This window comes from Wasmannia auropunctata, unplaced genomic scaffold (genome assembly GCF_000956235.1).
Source record: "Wasmannia auropunctata unplaced genomic scaffold, wasmannia.A_1.0 LD336074.1, whole genome shotgun sequence".
Taxonomy (NCBI): domain Eukaryota; kingdom Metazoa; phylum Arthropoda; class Insecta; order Hymenoptera; family Formicidae; genus Wasmannia; species Wasmannia auropunctata.
The window spans coordinates 1,150,238-1,170,333 of record NW_012026816.1 but is presented as its reverse complement, the minus strand read 5'-3'; the positions used below and the strand labels follow the sequence as shown (position 1 = coordinate 1,170,333).

The following is a 20,096-nucleotide window of genomic DNA, read 5'->3' as shown; positions in this document are numbered from 1 at the left end:
GCTCTGTCGCTGATCTATAACCTAGTTATTCCCATAGCTGTATTCGCCTCTTCCATTTTCCGTTTTAATCAACTTCGAGGTTTAATAACTCAATCACTTCATCCTTTTCAGCGACAGAATCGCGCTTTTTTTGTTACGTTCTGCCGTTCTAACTTTTTCTTCATAGGCACAAAGTCTATTTTTTTGCCAAGTGAGCGACTTCGGTAAAAACTGATTTAAACACAATGAGATCAATGCGAAAATTGCAAGATTTTCGAATAAAAATATATCAAACTTTTCATAATCGAAAAATTTATAATAGCCCTCTATTTATGTCTCCCTTATCATTTTTTTTGCACGGAAAAAAAAATTACTGTTGCCACAACGTAATAATTTTCGCCCATCAATTCAAAAGGATTACAGGAATTAAAATACTTTAGAAGTGACTTATGTAGTTAACTGAACTCTCAGCTTCAATGTTGTGACGTACAGCTATATCATATATATCTCTCAATCATATTATTTGTTGGGCAGACTACATTAGAGAGATAACAATAATGCTTCGATTGAGGTAACCACATATGTGAAGATATTCTAACCGAATATTATTTATCCTAGCACTATAGTTGTGACAACCGTACTGATGAACATACCTTAATAGATGTACACCATGTAACATCAATATAACTAAAATTCACATGCATTTCTTTTACAAACTTAGAGAATATTTGTTGTAACATCCATAGCAATTTTTTCCGTGTGTAATCTCGAAACTTTTTCTTTTAAAAGCCTTTGGAAATTTCTATCGTTTCTACATTTTGGATATATGTTCCCTCTACTTTAAATTAACCACGATGAATCGATGAAGTTGTGACCTTCACGACGATTTCGCGAGAACCAATAAGATCCAATAAGAGTAAAATTTCTCGGCTGAAAACAACTCTTTCAAGGAGAGTCGGTTACAGCACTTCGTCCCAGAACAATCGAAAAAAATGATCCGACCGGTTTTTCGAACGACTCACATATCGTTCTGTTCGCGACTTTGAAAATGTCGTTGTCTTATAGAAGATCGCTCGTTATCACGGAATTCGTTTTAAATTCGAGAGATAAAAAGAGAGAGAGAGAGATTTTAGAATCCTCGGGTTCTCATATTTCTAGTTCCTCGCATTAAAAATGTTTCGCACTGAAAGCAAAAAGTTTATTCTAACGTGATAAAACAGGCAGCTAAAATAAAATATTCTTTTTGCTTTAAAACTTTATATCACGCCAAAATGTACTGAAAGCGAGGAACTAATTAAAATTACCAAATATTTAATGTAAGATTTTATAATATGTATTCATTAACTGTTGCATGGTTATTAAATTGTTACACAAAAATTATTTTTGTTCTATTCATATAAACAGTTTATAAACACAAAATAGAATTTTCCTCAGTTTTCACCGTTCATTATCGTATCAAATTTCTCGTATCTATCGTTAAAATATATTCGTGCATATCGTAAGATAAAACACGGACTGTTATCCAAGTCATCGTTCGCTTCGCTGCTGTTGCATCTTCAATTAGTTCAGCATGTTGATTTAGTGCAAGGTTGATACAAACGTTCATTGCAAAGTTAACAAAAACAGCGTTAATATTCATATATTCTATTTGGAAAAGAACGTAAGAAAATCGTTTGATTTTTCCCAGAACGTCAAAATAGATAATATTTTTCTTCGTATATTATAACAATTATTGTCAAGAAAGCAAAAAAATTTTCAATTGTCGAGCTAACGATATTGAGGCAAATATCGAGACGATTTCAAATAATATATCGTGCCACAATTTTATATATATATACACACACACACACATATATATGTGTGTGTGTGTGTGTGTGTGTGTGTGTGTGTGTAGAATTCTTGAGTCGTTCAATGGTTCGAGCAATGATTGTGCACTCTAAATGTTTATTTTCAACGAAACTAGGACTGCGTGCCGCGCAATAACGGGAGCATTTCTCTTCGCGATTTGTTTCTCAACGAAATACATTTCATGATTGCGACTGCCGCTATAACGTGCACATGTGGGTGCCCTTATGTGATTACGTTCTGCTTATTACGCGTGAGACGGCATATATAAACGGCGTTAAGCATATATACGATGTGTTGCTCGTGAATTCTAACCGGTGTATTCTATATCGCGGGAATAAGTTATACGTGGAACGCTGTCAGAGCTTCCTTGCGACAATATTCTATTTAATGATGACAAAAACGACAAGATTTATGTGGCTGTTACTTGCAGCGGTAAGATGTTAACCCATAATTCGCTTCTAAACTTGACGGCATATCATATAGAATTTCGTTATTTTTTGTCAATATTAATCTATATTTTTATAAATTAATATAATATTTTATCAATATGAAATTTGTTCATTAAATAAAGTTCTAAATTTATTACGTAACGTAAATTAAATTTGTCTTTTTAAATTTATTATTATATAATTACTCTCATTTATAAATAAATATAAAAATTAGTACTGTTTATAAAATATTTAAAAATTGAAGAATACTTTCTTTATGTTTATATCTTTTTTCTAATATAATTTTAAATTTATCTCTACAATTTTAGTTTAAAGCTGCCTTTTGAGCTTAACAAATACGTGCTTGAAATTAATGACATAGCCGAATGCATACAGACATTATATTAAGTATAAATTAGCTAATTCTTCAAAAATATGTACTGTCGTGCAATAATGAAAATAAATAAAAATTTGTAAAGGCTGTAATAGCACAAGCGAAACCGTTGAATTTATCAATCGACGAATCTATCAATGAGATCGATAGTGATAATACGAAGCTTCAAACAAAATCATCCGGATTGAGGAAACAACAACGGAATTCTGCTTTGCCGACGGACGAGGCATCAATAAAGGAGACATCGCAAACTGATGCTGCAGACTCGGCAGCTGGTACTGCGATCGATACGACCATACAGTCCGTAAGGGTCTTTGCAAATTGATATCTATAATTAAAGCTAGATTACAACTTCTCTGTAAGACAGTGACGTCCCATAGTTCCATTAATCGATAATTAATTATAATTTTAATAGGTTTTAACTATCAAATTATTTCAGTATCTAATTGAGATAGTTCTATTCGCCAATTCCCTTTGCAGAAATTACTCGTTGTCAATTTGGTCCAACTAATTAAAATCAATTTGTCACTTATCACTTAACGCATTCAATAATTAAGATTATATGATTATAGTATTAATATGTTTATAATATTAGCATACCTATATAATTGAAATATGATAAATTAAGTTGATAATGATAGACAAATCTTAAATTCTTACATTGTTTTTTCTTTATGCGGAAAAACTCACATATATATTAGATATGCAATACATTTTTTTACACAAGTTTTTGCAATACAAATATTCGTGAATATTACAATAAAAATATTTTTAATTAAATTTTAGTTTTTAATAAAAACTTTAACCCAGGCAGAAATGATCGATCCATAGACGATTCGACGTCTATAGACATCGAATCGACGTTTATGGACCGATCATTTCTGCTTGGGAAATAAAAAAGTCCTATATAATTTCATAATTTCTCTCTATATCAAGAAACATCATAACAGTGCACTCAAAAACATTAACTTGAAATCAATTTTTTCGGCAAGTATAAGGAAAACTCAACGATAAGACCGGGTTCTCCGCTCTCCTGGTTTCTGACACCGTTCGTACAGAAGGTCCAGTTCTCGCCACAATCGTTCCTGCAGGATCGCCTGCAGCTACTGAAAGAGACGCTAAACAATCTGGGCATCAATGTGCTACAAAATGTGACGGCGAAGCAACTAACAAGTGTACCCGGCGGCCTAGTGCATTTCTTGAGTCCGACTGACTCTGGTTTCTACACGAATCGATTAGAACCGGCCGGTTTTCTGGGCGGTAACGGCTGGTTCGCCAACAAAGGCGGCATTCTCGGCGGACCGGGAGCCATAGTCTCCACCGGCAGCCTTCTCACGGATTATCCGACTCCTTACAGGAGGAAATAGGACGATCTATCGTTTATTCAAACGTGTGTAAATAATATATGAAGAGCAAAAGCTGCTCTTTCACGTGCAATATAATTATGATTAAGCAAGTATCCTAAAAATTTTAGATTCGTCTTGACGTAAATCGCTTACTAAACATCGCAGATTCACTTCCCGTTTAATTGAGACATTAAAGAGCAAAAAACAGTATAATATTAAAGAGTGAAAAGCAGTATGCCTTCCGTAGCCTCTACCTCTTAGGAAAAAGCTTTGACGAATTAAACATGAGAAACGCAAATAGATGATATTAAGTAAATAATTATTTGAAAGGATCACTCCGACTCTCAATAGCTTTGATTTAAATTATTATTAACACAAACGTGATGTCACATTTTTTACGTATTTATAACATCTATATTACTTTTTATGTATACCCATAATAAAATAAAACAGATTTGACAAACAAATTAAAACGTATTATGAAATCAGAATCAGCTCCTATTTCTTCGAATACCGTAGCGTAATGTCGCGATATTATAGTTTATTTTTTAATTTTCCCGACGACGGCAACTCGACGACTTACGCTTCGGATTTTTAATAAGACGAGATTCTCGAGTTACCGGAGAACGGGAAAGCGTGAGGGAAAAAGAAAAAAAATATATTGTTGGCTGCGCGAAAAATGCACGGCAATGCACAGCAATGGAGTGCGATGCGTTATTGGAAATGCATAAGATCCGGTATCTCGCGAATTCACAGCGAGCGGCTACGCGGTATTTTACCGAGTTGGACGCCGCGCGAAGAGCGGAGGTCGGCCGCGAGGAATTTCATTTCTACCGAATTGAGATTCGATCTCTTCTCGAGCCCGACCGACGGTCGATGGTCCCCGACGATCGGTGTACTCTTCTCGTCCACGGTCTACTACTCCCCACGCGATTTCACTACCTACCTGTAATCCGATCATGCTGAAATATCGCCTGTTACACGAGCGATCGCGTGCCGACATCTCCGGGGACGAGGTTTATTAAAACCGATGACTGATTTGTGCGGTTGGTATCGCCGAGAAAACGACGCGAGAGTCACGTATGTTTCAGATATTTGATAATTGGTAATATGATCGATGTGAGATCAATTTTCCTTGCTGTAAAACTATACCGATTTTCAAGGATAACTTTAAATCACCTTTTCTTTTTAATTATTTAAATAAAATTTTCAAACTTTCATTAATTATATTCAAGCAATCTGTGAATGTGAATTTTTTACACAAGTTTTACTATATCTCCTTGTAAATTTAGTGTCTTCTAATCTTGCTAAATTCAGGATTAATTACATTTTCAAGTAGTTACGTGACGAGGATACGTAAAAATCAGGAACAAATTGCGGAAGAGGAATTTCTCAATCAAATTAAAATTCGATCTGCTTCATCCAGTCAATAACTATGTGTATTCGTCGTTGCCGACTAAGATTAAATCTGTATACTGTCTAGTTCAATACGAAGGAGGAGCAGCATTTGATAAATTGGCAATAATACGTTGCGTCCGTATGAGCTTGTGTACAAGCTACACCTGTATAAGCAGCCGTGATCGATGAGAGTGTGGCGACGCAGTTTGCAGCGCCGTGTGTCGTTTATAGATTAATTCTGCGTGTCAACAGTTTGCCGTGTCACGCTTTTATTGGCTCGTTAATATATAACTGCAAATTATGTGAGTACTTCTCATGTTCAAATATTCAAGAGTATCTCGAACGATACAGCCTGTTGACATTGAATTGATAATTGTTGTTGCAATTGAACGTTAATTAGTCTGAAAAGAGAGGAGCATGCAGTATCACGATACTAATAATATCTGCATTAATCGCCTTCTATTCTGGCTGTTCTACGTTGTTTACGTTTACGGCGCGTTCAAGAATTTATTACGTTGCTACATAATTAAGCCAGTAACTGGGGCAATGTTACATGTGGATATACTTAGGAATTAATTTATGGTGCATCCAATTTTGAAGGATTTTCATAAGATCTGCTAAAGCGCAAAAATAATATTAATGTGTAGATTATTCTCAATGTGGTATTCGCTAAGCTTAATCATTCATTTAAAATAACTTTTCATCGCTCGCATAGTCATTTACATTTCATTATCAATAAACGTTTGGAAGTTTCTGATTATCGATATCATTAGTAACAGCCTTTGAACAATTGGAAGTAATATATCAGCATACATGTTTTCAATTTACAATAATCTACAGCGATTGATTAAAAATATCAGCGACAAAATTTAAAAAAAATCAATAATTCCAATAACGTCAACGCGAAAGTATATAATTTATAATTTATAATTCAGTGAGAGATTAGATTTATTATTCGTTGCTGTTTTCGTTGAAAACTTTGTTTTTCCAATAGCTACGAAAATTACGTACACACTGCCGGTTAATCGAAGTGTTGTTATTAACTATAACTATTACAATGGTCGCTATACTATCACAATTGCAAAATGAGAACGTGGACAGCTGTGATGGCCAACGTTGTGTGCGTGAATAAAACTTTCCCAAGCCGAGTTCGACTGGAACAGTACGAATCGTTAGTGCGGCTCGCGGAACTTTTTAATTAGCGACAACAGAGAGAGAGAGAGAGAGAGAGAGAGAGAGAGAGAGAGAGAATGTTGCGGCGAAAAGTCCGCGCAACATGATTGGACAGGTGCTACTATTTCTCTTCAATGTCTCAAGCTTTTAACCGCCTGAAATGACGATCGATAGATCGTATCCGAGAAATGACGTAGACGCAATACGGTCGACCGTGTCCGGTCAATCATGTTGAAGTTTCGACATTGGGGGAAAAAGTGCGGCAAAGCGACCATTGTGGAGGCTTGCTTTTTTAGGTATAGCGGTAACCGTCACGAAGGATTTATGCAGGATGTATCAGGCAAGGTCTCGCGAGTGGGCGAATTCAGCGACCGTCTTACTCACGAAACTGACGATGATACGCTCACGATCACTTAGAATTAGGTGGGTCAACGAACGCTCGCGAATCGATGCTCGTGACGTAAGTACGCCGCTATTTCGCCCGTAACCTTGAACATAAACTTGAAAACTGGTTTGTCCGCAGACGAGGAAAATTTTTCACGCGATGTGTAAAGTGGTTGGTCGTACGAGAGAAATTTAGTCCGTATATCTTCGTAAAGTTAGCGACCATTTTCAGAACTTTGACATAATAGATTTCTATCGATCATGTCGCAATCCTGAAAATGGAATATTTCTAACTTTGCAGAGATAGTTTGGATGAGTTTAAAAAAAAAACCATAATCAAGAAAGCAAATAAATTGTTAAGATGTAATTTAATCGTTGTATATTATATAATTAACATTTTATTTAAAAGGTCAAAAATAATCATTTGTTAATAAATAAATTAGGAACAAGAAATGTTTCACCAAAAAAAGAAAGAAATTTCGGAAGTTTTTATGATAAAGGTGAAACTTTTCAAATGCTGGCACATTGTGAGACTCTCAGCCTTGAACAAAGTTTGAGACGTAAGTCCTCTCATATCTCTATAGGCAGCGAGAATCTGTCCGTAAGTACTTTGGGGGTGCTTAAATTGGGTATAGTTATTAGTTACATAAAAGAGTTGATTCAGGTAATTGAGGGGTTTAAAACTTAAAACTTTTCACTATACGGATATTATTCAAAGATGCATATACCTCTTTTTCTCAGTTGACTTCTAAAGTGATTGTTTCGAAGGAGTTATAATCAAAATAAATCAAACACAATCGTTATTTCTCCGAAGATAAGCAAAATTAAGTATAAATATGTGAATAATTTGACTTTAATCAATCTCATATTATAATTTCAGGGGCATAATAAATGACCCTGGAATTACAACATGATCATGAATTTAAGGCAAAATCGTTGCACCGTAAAATAACTAGCACTTTAACAAAAAACTCTTTAATTATCCAGGTGACAGGCTCGGCTGTCAATAACACGTTAATAACGTTAAGCCAACATTGCTCTTTTTAGACAATTATTTTTGTCATGAGGAACAGACCTTTAATTGATCTTTGGATGATACGGTCAACTATCAATTACATGGTCAACGACTAGGCTTGCGTTCGCCCTCAACGTTCACGCACCCCCGAGCACCTACGTCGGATCGTGAGTGGGTGTCACGAGTGGGGGTTTGTCGGCGGCGGCGGCGGCAGATGCTGGTGGGGATGGAATAAAATCTCCGAGTGTACGGGGAGGTAGTCCAGTCAGACCAGTCAGTCGACCGAGCGACGCGGGTAGCGACGGTCGATCGTCGTCGACTTCCATTTCCGCTCGGCTCCGCTCACAAGCTCGTAGTAGAAAGCACTTGCAAGGGATAGCAAGAGGAAGGCGGAGGGGATTGGTGATCATGCGTACGTAGGGAGGAGTAATCTCGCGTCGGGTACGATGCCGCGAAAATTGTCGCCCCAAACGACCCTACGACGACGACCAGCGCGTATCTCGATCACCACGCACCCCTATCGACGCGTCGCGCTTTCGATCGTGAGAAAAAAGGGAGAATCGGCCAATCGCGTCGACTATTCTCAACCTATCGGTGTCCTCGGCGAGGGACGCCCTTTCTTTGCTGGAAGGGATCTCCCGGCGCGATTAGTCGGGAGGGAAATGAAAAAAGAGAAAAGTTCCTGTGAGAGATTGCTACCCTCGCCTGATGTAGCGAGTAAGTAAGAACATCGCAATGTTTTCCCACCCGCGTGTTGTTGCACCGCTCCTTGATCGCGCTCCTCCGTGCACGAGGAGGGAGGGACGGACGTCCACGTGTGCATGACGCGTAGATCGCGAGAGTCGCGTTTGTTTACAGATCTGTTGCACCAATAGTACTACGGTTCTATTCAAGTAACTTTGATCGACCAATTCCGGTTCTCTTCCTGTACGACAATCCCAATGTAAAGTTAACTTGAAATTGCACGAGTAAAGTCAACTTCGTGCTAAACAAAAATTGGAAAAATATGAGTATAAAACGTATGCATATATAAATTGAAAAAAAACATGAATTTTTTTTGTAAATTAACTACTATTTTCAATCGTACTTCACTAAATTTTTCTTGCACAGATATCGCATTGCACTATATAAACATCCGTTCTAATATATCTAGATTTTCCTCTCTTTCTTTCACTGTCAATTAATCACTTTAATCTTTGTACAGCATCCATGTAAACAGGAACTCCAAATAAGAGTTTCTCTCGCAATATTGTGCTTGACATAAAGATCTTCCTCTCCGAAACTTAAGAAGACGTAACGCACGAATGAGATGTCGTAGGATCAATATTTACGCAAAGTTTCATCTTTCGTTTCCCTTTTTATTCTCGTTTTGTTCATTAAATGCAATATTAAATGTATCTGATGATATTTTAGTTACATTTCATGCTATAACAGAAACATTAATATGCTAGGGAAACATTGTTATCGCTATAATTGACGTTAATGTAGAAACAGATCTATTTTAAACGTGGATCTCGCGTCATCCTCTTGATTGTTGCTAGCAATTCTTCCTGTGCAAATGCTCGCCAATAATACACATTTCGCAGCGTGCATGCCACTCTTCATAATGCTTTATTTCATTGTTTGAAACAATTTGTCAATTCATCGCAAGCGATAAAGATCGTGTTTTGTTTATTAATCAAAATAATATTTAAATCTTTATATATTAAGAGAGAGAGAGAGAGAAAGAGAGAGAGAAGTATCAAAATGCCTATAAACTTGTTGTGAATGAGGACAATCGTATAGAACAAAGAGAGAGAGCTTTCTTACTCTCTAGAATTATTTTCTGAACTACTACTCCACAAAGATTCTTTACTGTAAATTTTGCATCTGGCCCCCTTTTTACATATGATGTAGTCATAAAGGTAAAGCTCTAGAGATGAAATAGAAACTACATAGTTGAAGTGTCTTCGTAGAAGCAACGATTCCGCGAAATGCTTTCTACTCTCAGATATCGCTGCAAAATGCAGCACGGAAAAGCAATTTTTTCTTTACAACAGTTGTTATGTGCGAATAACATATAAATATAACAACATACACGCGTACATATAACACATTTAATGAAAAGAATAAATGAATTAAATTATTAAAAATTCTTAAAAACCGAAAAATAAACATAAAATTATTTACATATTTCTTTATATTACAAATATATATTATATATAAAATTTATCTTATTTATCATTTTATACATTATTTTATTACTTTGTCATATTGTAAGGTAATCAAGACATGATTAATTGAGCTAAAAGTCATACGTGGCTTTTAGCTGATAACGTTAGAAAATATACATTATTATTTTTTCCCGGAGCTTTTTTACTGAAAGAAATTTTATTCTCACTTGCGCCAAAATATTAAATTACGTGACATGAATATATTTCGTTGCTCTTCTATATATAATCGTAAAATTTTACTAAGAAATCTCTACATTTTACTTTAACCTTTCAATTGATTGACCCACATGAAACGACGAGAACTAAATTAAAGATTTATAGTGACATATAGATTATTCGTTTCGTACGAATGTCCTTTATCGACTATACAGTAAATTTATACGGCAATTTTCTAATATCAAATAACAGATATTATAGCTGTTGAATTTCAAGTTAAATTTCTTATTAATAAATTTCAGCTGAAATCAATCAATAGATATCTATATATTCTCTGAAAATTTGATTCACAAAGATACTTCAACTATTAACAACTTCAACTTATACAAATACAATTATTAAAATATTGAAACAACTGCTGTTTCATTTAATACAGCTTTAATTACCAATTTATAAGATTATATCCCATTAACCAGGAAGAATATTAAAATATTGAGAAATTTTGTTAAAATACAATTTGCAGTAAATGTAAATTTTTATGTCGATAATAATCTTTATTATATGCAAAAGACTTCAAGATTGAAAGGATAACCATATGACGTTAATAAGAATGAATATCACTTTGTGTGATATTTTGTGAACGTAAAGTCTTATATTATTCAACAAATTATTTATACGTTACAAAAAACATGTAAAACATGAATACCATATACTAATATATATTTTTAGAGCTATTGATGTAATTAAAATTGAAGAGATGTGATAAATGACCTCTTTATTAACATTATCGCTAAAGAAAATCTCCAAATTTCCTTATAAATAATAAAAGAAATAATTTTGTGAAATATCGTGCAATATTTTATGAAGACAGCTAATTTCGCGACTGACTACCATATGCATATTATTTATAAATTTAGATAAAGGAGGCAATTGCATTACATTTATGTGAAACGCTAACGATAGCAATTTTTTAAAAACTATAGCTATAAATTCAGAAGTAGCTGCAACGAGTTCTATTTAGCATCATTTCTTCACAGATTATTTATTAAAATGTTTATGTCTCTAGCGGTGTGTATCTCATTAGAAAGATTTCCGTAATTCCGTAATTCTGATTACGAAGAAAATTCCTAAGAACTGTCGAGATCAAGAAAAGAGAGACCGAGTTATGTTAAATCGCGAGTGAAATTTGTTTTAACAGACGCAAAATTACATGCGAAATAACATTTCTTGTTTATTTTACTATATTTATATGGGTGTGTACGTGTGTGTATGTATGTGTGTGAGTGGAAAATGGTGATATCGATATTATTATATATTCATTTTACGGTCATTTTCTCTAATTCACCAATGTCAGTGGGACATATTGTACCATCAACTTCTACTTGCAAATTAATGATGTTAAAAATCATTAATGCAAATTACTGTTGCCATTTCAATGCACATGTAACAAATAGCAATATAAGAAGAGACAACAGAGAAGATAATTTTAAAATAATATTGATCATCGATTTCTTTCCTCGTCAAATGAGATATAAGTTTTGTAATCGCGAAAATATGTAATGTAAATTGCAGCAGAGAAGAGAGATTCTTTCATTTCGATTGAATAAAATTTATCTCGGACCGAACAATTTAAAACAGAGCGAAATTACGTCACATCCCTGATTCGCAATACGTCGCAGAACTTGACTTCCCACATCCGATTCGCTATTGTCCCTAATCCCCCGATCTTCCGGGACGTGTATATATGTACATTCTCGTTAGAAAATTAACCTTGAATCGAGATGATCTACATAGATGCTTCTATAATTTATCTATTGCGCATCTTTCGCCAAACGGATTCATCCTTACTTGACATTTTCGCCGCAGGCGACAGGTGACATGACGTAATTCATTGATAATTAAAGAAGCGGTTCGATCGGTATCGTGATGTGAGACTTCGACGTCAATTTTACTGGCACATCCTAGCGTCACGACGCTTTTACGTCAATAGCGTCCCACATCTATTAATAATAGAAAAACCTATTATCGCGAAGCAGCGCAGCCAATTTCTCAACGATTTCTTGAATTTGCGTTAAATGGAGCAACAACTCTTTCACGCTCGAATTAGGAGCGCAACGCCACGATCCTTATTTTCTACGTCCACCTTTAAACGCGTCGCGTTTGCTTTTTCTTTTCGTATAACGAAATCGTCCTAAACAGTCGTTTCGTTGCCGCGTTTACTTCATTTAGACGCGTAATTGTACTCTCGCGTCGCCGCCTCACAGGAATCTCCATTCTTCCCAGCCATATACTCCGGAGATATAATCCGCTCGGTGAACATTGTAGGCTCGATTACGCAACGTTATTATGCGGTAGCGACGAATTGCGAATCGGGGGGGAGTGACGTAATCTCGCTCGGTTTTGGATTGCGCGACGCGATCTCCGTCGAGGTGGGTGCACCCTATTACTTCTAAATCAGTCAATTACACCTCATTGACTTTGCCAGCACAATATTGTGCGCGTAGGCGTCGCGTCTCTCCACTTCGGCTCTTCGTTATTCCGTTATTATCTAGAGAGCGAGGGGGATTATATATATTACAGACGCCCGCATAACTCCTTCCCGTTTACGTAGTAAGCCCGGACAAGTTCGGGGTCGAGCTTCGCAGCACGCAATCAAGATCGAAGATGATTATATATATCTCAAGCTTCTTCTCGCTAACGTAACTTGATTATCTATTTATGGAAAATGTGTTCGGTGATTAGCAAAAGCGAAAACATGTCATTGAAAACAATATTATAGCCTGAGATTGGCGGAAGTCATTCATATTGCTATTTCATATATCTTAAAAATAAAAAAAATTATTATTATTATTATTTTATTCGCAATTTTTTAACTTCTCGCATTAAACATCTTTGATGACTAAATGTCAAATTGATAATAACGCCATAATCCACCGCCTAAAGTTTATTTTAATAAACCTTTTAATAATATTTTATGTCTTCTACAGTGAGATTGAAATTTCACAAAGAGCATCATGTTATTTCCTAAAACATCGTCGATGCTTATATTATAATAATGTCAGCTGCGTATGATATACATATCATGCCCATTACGAAAGTGGTTAAGTTCAACAGCCGGGGGCACTACAAAAAAAAAGTGAATTTCCGAGTCTGAGAATGTATTACTGCTCTTCAACCAAATAAGATGCTGAAGAAAATCGATAGGCGCGTCAAGGACAGTTTCGCGTACTTTCGTACCATCTCTCCTGGCGTGTGCTTCATCACAGCCGAGGCCGGCCTGCACACAGAATTGCACGTGCAACTTCGTAATGAGCTGTAATAAGAATCGGCCATGCACAGAGCTACAGTCGATTAAATCTCATTACGACTCATTACGACTTACGAAATGACAATCGACAACTGTGAGACGCAAAGAGCGATATGAAATGGTTCATTATTTAGCTATGTTGATTCAATTCGTATATATCGCGAAATGAATGCTTTTATTAATTAATTTTTTTCGTTAGTGCAGCCAATTTTTTATCTTCAACTGCATATAAGCCATTGATTCGCCAGCAGGTGTGAAGCAAAACGAAATGAAGGCAGCGCGGTTGAAAAGTTCGGAAAGACACGACATGGCATCGGCGATCGCAAACCCTAAAGATTCTTTGCGACAATGTAATAAAAGGCATAACGCGGAAGAGAGACCGTGTGTATACGAGCCGACTGGTTGTCGCGGTTACGTAGAGTCGTCCTAAATCGATAGAGCCAGAAGCGAGAGCACTGCCGGCTGGGACACACGACCGTGCGTCGTACATGTAAACTTAGACTTCGACTTCCACGTGTACACCTTTCTTCACGTGTCCACGTCGATTTTACGCTGCCTATACTTTTTCTCCGCGCTGTCGTTTATCTTATTGCTTCAAACTCAAATTCATATCCTTCGTTATTTTACTATAAGGACGAACGTATACATTATCGATTCGTTTCAATCGGTAATTATAATTAAAATGTAATACATAAAGAGCGCGTGCAATTTTTAAATAAATTAAAGTATGACTTCGTTACAGATGCAATTAATGACGACTGTAGAATTGTCCTCGTATACAAATTGTTTTATCAATCAATAAATTAATTAAAATAATGTATATTTCATGCTTTAAGTGCATGTACTTAAAAGTACATGCTTTAAACTAATTTTCTATAATTCCGAATAACGAATATTGAGATAGCCGATGCGTTTGCGGAATCGGAATAAAATACCAAAATAAAATAGTAGATATATCTACAATTTAAAAATATATTGAATATTGTGAATTTCGGACAATCGTCGATATACTGCGTGATGACATTGCGCAGCGCGCATAACTGCAGCAACTCGCTCGAAATTCTGGACGGTGTAAATTATTCGAGGCTGCAAATGCATATTTACAGTAGCCGCGTTTATGTCAAAGCCCGGGCACGTAACGACCGCGCGAGACAAACGCGGACCGCGAGCGAATATATACCTTACAGCACAGTCGGAGGGAATATATCCGTTCTGGAAATGGGCATACCGCTATCTCTTTAAACTCGGCCCTTTCTCCAATTTAGACACATAATAACGTGCGCGCAATCGAACTGTAACGCCGCGCGTCTGTCGCCGTGTGACATAAAAGCTGGCCCCTCATTTAAATACATATTACCAACTTTGGTTATTCCTCTGCGTGTGTATGTATGTGTTGTGTGTGTATCTGTTTCCATCGGCAGATATCATCATTCTGTACATCGCTGCGATACAATGCGATAACCGTAACAAACTACATGACTATACACGCACAGATATTCCCCGTTCTATTGCGAAGCATGCGACAGTTATCTAATAAAGTTTGTCCCTTTATGTGTGTTCCCTTAGTGCATCTATATTCGACATAAATTTGATAGTCGAATATCTTCTCTTCTTAAAATTTGAGCTCTTAGGTAAATTTTCTTCTATTATGTTTTTTATCGCTATTACCAGGCTGGTACTTCTTATTCAGCATCGCACATTTCGTTTTACGTCTGTTCTTGTCGGCGATGCAAAATCAGCAATGTCTCCGCGAGATGTTCAATTTCACCTTAAATAATCGACCATTTTCCCGATACTCCATTAGCGCATACTCTACGCGCAGACTGAAATGGCAGGTTGGTTAAATAAATGCTCGCGTTGCGCGAAATAGTGACGGCGTAATTTGCTAAACGCGAAATAGTTCCAGTGCGTCACGCCAAACGCTGCGTCAACTATTTGCGAAGACACATCGCGTCGGCACATCAAAGGAACGTCGAGAATAAGCGCGCAAATCGGCGACCGGGTTTGATCCTTTGAATATAGCGCCCGGGGAGGTTTACGTAAGCAGTGACAAAATTGGGAGTCTCTCTCTCTATTTGCTCGTGGTTTTGGTGAAGAAAGTTCTTGATGCCGTCTTACGTCTTTGTTCTTTCTTTTGATTTCTTAAAAGAATATATTACAAACAAAAGAATTCGTTATCTTCTCGCAACGAACTTTGTCTACTTGATAGTCATTTTTTGTGATAAATCTTTAAATTTGCAAAATTTGTTAACATTGGCATTTAGCTGTCCTAAATTTTTAATTCCGTTCTTTTTTTTTATCTTTCTTTCTGTTTTCAAGCAGGAGTAATATTGATCGCATTTATTATTTACAATTTCTGTTCTTCTATCTAGCTAATATAGTTCGGTCAATTCTGCAATCTAAAATGTCATGGAAATGTTAGTTTTCAAAAAAAGGGAATATTTCTTATGAATTTTAATTCTAAAAAAAACTGTGCATGTAATCATATTAATTATTAGTATGGTTGTGACATTTTGCGGACATTAAGTGCTATTTTAAACTTGCATATTTATAACTCTATATCTTTATATCTTATACTTTTCGTAACGACGACGCCAGGAAGCAAAACAAAAATACTCCTCTTCCGTTTCTACGAATTAGAACAGCCGTCATCTTTCGGTCGCGGTTCAGGGAGCAGGATGATATTGTTTGCCTGTCCAATATTTTTCAAAGAAAGATAATCTATCTAATGGCGCCACGGAAACAAGGGAGATTTTCTCGTAAAATTCTAACATGAAAGTCAGATCAACTGTATCTCTTTTGATAGCTTCACAACAAAGCATTATAACCATTATGAAAAGAATAAGCTCTTCCCTGATACTATTCAGATATTCTCTTTGAGGACCCTTTTATATGATATCTCATTTTAATAATATCTAATAATATCTAAAGCCTTGAATTAAAATGTTACAGTATGTGATTTACAGATAGAAGAACGGAAATTGTAAATAATAAATGCGATCAATATTATCTCCTGCTTGAAGGAAAAATATTGAAAAAAAAAGATGTAATTTAAAATTTAGGACATGCAATATTCTTTTACGGCTCGAAAGAATAGGCAGTCTTATGTACACATTTAGCTCGACGAACCAATGTGGTTCTGTGGCATTAAAGGTAAATGAACGAATTATGTTCATTATGTCCGCCATTACGTTCAGCTATTTCGCTTTAGCTCCAAGCCACAGAATGACGCGGGCTGTGGTAGCTCAACGCTTTACCTAACGTATACTCTAATATACTAGGTAAACATATCAAGCGCAAAATTAAACGCCCACAGAATTACAACTAGCCCTAAAGATACACCTGACCCCTCGTATAGTTTTAGTTTCTCAATATTTCACACTAGTTTACTAGTTACTAGTTTACCCGTTGTATCTTCGACAAATAATTAAATAAGTTTTATTGCAGATTTGATCAACGTACATTACAATTGTGTGTAGGTGTTCACTGCATCAGACATTTTACATGTGCTTATTACAATATATGTTGCTAATATTCTCGGATAAAAAATTAAATTAACAATTAACGATCAAGTATGTATTGAGTTAAGATCGTATATATATATATATATATATATATATATATATAATTCGACGCAGGTGGAGTGTAATAAATCTCCCTATTTTATACATTACGCGTTAATTGTTTCGATATATGCTATTACAGTTGATTAATAAGATCCGATAATGCAATTTTTGCACCTGTCGACGCGCTGGTAAACATTAATCCCGAAATAATAATCACGCGCAGGTAGAGGAGAATCGCAATCTCTCGCGTTACAAGCGCGATACAATACAGGATTGTGCCCGACTGGGGCAGGAGCACGTTGGAATTGCCGGAATACAATTGCGACGTGTTATGCTTCTCAGTGCATTTGAGAGGATCATGTAACACGTAGATAGAGAGATACTCTCAGGTGCACCCCGTCACGTTACGCAATGCACGTAGGAGAAACGACCGATTGAATCTGACAACACGCGCATACCGCAGCACGTATTTGCAGCTTGCCATCAATTCCTTAATTAGATCGTCAGCAGATTTCCATATTTCAGAATATGGAAATCGAAAAATAAGTCGAAACGGCAGAGCGAGAGGGAATCAGAATCGGAATATTTCTCACAATCACAGTCCGAAAGGAAACAAAATGTTAACTGCGATGTTTAATTTTCGCGAAATAACGAGCGTAACCTGGCTCTTCTCGTTAAAAATTCACGAAGCTCATGGAAAGTGCAGGGTACCCGTCCGATTGCTGCTTTTTTATGCAAGCGAGAAAAGTGGTAAAATAACTGACTTCTCGTATTAACATAACTTCCACGCCGCCGCCGGTACGGTCGCGACGCATTAAACGCAACAACGTTATCTCGCTGACGCGTGGGCTATTCGCCTTCCAAAACACCTGCGGCGTCGCTTGTAATCAACTCCTTATCCTTCTCGAAAGGTCAGCAGCCACGTATATCTCCAAGCCTAAGCTAAAGGCATCCGGCGCAGATATGCATGTGCGAAAATTCTGAATATTACCGCGCATTGCGGCTATTATCCTCTTCATTTGATCCTATCAATTCCCAGCATAAATTGCATGCTTTGAAATTAGTATGGAATTGTTGCAAGCCGTGCAAGGTTTACAAATATCACGCATAGTACACAATTTGCTACGAATTATATTACGCAAACATAATTACAGAGAACGTTTAATTAGCATACTCCGTTTTGCGTATATGTACTTCATGATCCATTTTATCCAGATCCATTTTGCGATATCCGGATGTACGTCACAGTCGATTTTTCACGTTTCAATTCCCATATAATATTTGATGGTCGATATCTATTGAAACTGTAATCGGTGTCTACTTTTGTTTTACAGACACGAACGAAGCGTCCGCCTTCAGAGACTATCAGAGGTAGATCGTTTCAGGACGTACGTATTCGGCACGAAGAATTCAAAGACCCAATTTCGTCGTGAGGCGACTTTATCGTGCGTCGAAAAATCGAGAAATCGGTATAGAGGTCCAATCGACGGTTCAATCCGTTTTGCAGAAAGTATTTCGATTTACGAGCCGAAAAGGAGACATTAACGATGACCCGTTGCGATTAAGGTTACGCGCGCGAGTGACAAGTGCACATGACAAATTGACGAGTGTCCGCGAATGAACGCGCGGCGAACGAAGTAATTGAGTCGTCAGATCGAGATAAAAAAAGTGTGAAGAAGCGAGGAAGAATGAAGCTTAGGAAATCAGTGTCGACCGATCCTGTTAATCGGCGCTTAATGAGTGCCGCGTGAGTGTGCGGAAAAGTGGACCGCTATCGAGATGAAATTGGGAGATAATATGACTATGGAAGGTGAGTGAATTGCCAGCTAGAATGATTGACGTATTATAGTCATTTCGGCATATGTCTGATGAAGAATGATTTGTCAGAGTAGCGATAATCTCTTAATATAGTGCGACAGCGAATCTTATATCTAACTAGTTATCTCCAACTCGCTACATATGCATACCAAAGTAAAATCGAGTCAAGAACCTTGTGCTCCTCGCAACTACATGCAAATAGCGGAGAGTTTCCGAATAATGTAATTTATTTATGAAGAGTGCGAAATTAACTGCATTTTCCACGTAATCTAGTGTCCTGAATGTAGATCTCGGACAGCTCACTTGCGTGCTACAAACTGGTATTTAAATATCGTTAAAAACGCTGGGTCTCAACCTTGAAAGTTTTCACGACTAAGGAGTAAACCTGGCGGAAGTGAAAGTTTCAGATTTATCAACCGCCCACGCTCCTATCTCACGTTTAACACTGGCCATGTGTCATTTTTTTTACGGAGACGACGTGATGTTCGTTGAAACGTGCTACAATTCTTCAACTTGACGTCACCTTCTCTCGGGTGACCCTTGATCCAGAACGGAATCCGGTAAAATCGTGCAACATTTGTCAGGCGTTAAAACACGCAGATACGACGGCTAGTAAAATGTACGATGAGAGCGCGCCAGGTTTTCAACGACAAGACGAACGACGCAATTAATTTTGAACTTGACAAAACTCTGAAGGAAGTAAACTCAAAATTTATAACTCGAGAGTTATCAGTTTTACATGAAACACATTTTACGCTATATCCCCGAAACGTCACTGTGAAATTTTCCTTTAAGATCGTCAGATAAAATAAACCTGACGTGTTTTAAGATTAACTTGGGAAAACGCGATATAAGGCGACATCTTGAAGGACATCTTATACTTGCACTATATGCAGCTATAAACTCAGTTTATTCTCAAGCCTGTCCTGAATATGCCACAGCCTGACTGTGGATCGTGAATATAAATAACGACAATTTTATTTATCAAGAGCGCATAGCCCCTGTAAGATAATAAATAATTCACTCAAAGAACGAACGTAACTATTTAAATTCGAACGAATATAGGCTATA

At 36.7% G+C, this 20,096-nt stretch overlaps 2 protein-coding genes across 3 annotated transcripts in view; both read left to right on the top strand.

Annotated features, from left to right (window-relative positions):
- The first annotated feature begins 1,939 nt into the window (after positions 1-1,939).
- LOC105449577 lies at positions 1,940-4,425 on the top strand. Of its 2 annotated transcripts, XM_011688849.1 has the most exons (4): positions 1,940-2,259; positions 2,735-2,953; positions 3,642-4,039; positions 4,124-4,425. In XM_011688849.1, exons 1-3 carry the CDS (start codon positions 2,038-2,040, stop codon positions 4,014-4,016), a joined length of 816 nt encoding a protein of 271 aa, XP_011687151.1. In that variant the 5' UTR covers positions 1,940-2,037; the 3' UTR covers positions 4,017-4,039; positions 4,124-4,425. The 2 variants fall into 2 exon arrangements, with proteins under 2 accessions (XP_011687151.1, XP_011687150.1); XM_011688848.1 differs by having other exon boundaries at positions 1,941-2,259; positions 3,642-4,425.
- Positions 4,426-8,215: 3,790 nt separating this feature from the next.
- The window catches only part of LOC105449576 (calcium/calmodulin-dependent protein kinase kinase 2), a 66,194-nt gene continuing 54,313 nt past the window's right edge, over positions 8,216-20,096 (top strand). Inside the window, exons 1-2 of the mRNA XM_011688846.1 lie at positions 8,216-8,682; positions 18,542-19,017. Coding sequence (XP_011687148.1) covers positions 18,987-19,017 — 31 coding nt within the window. The 5' untranslated portion in view covers positions 8,216-8,682; positions 18,542-18,986. The remainder of the gene's footprint in view (positions 8,683-18,541; positions 19,018-20,096) is intronic.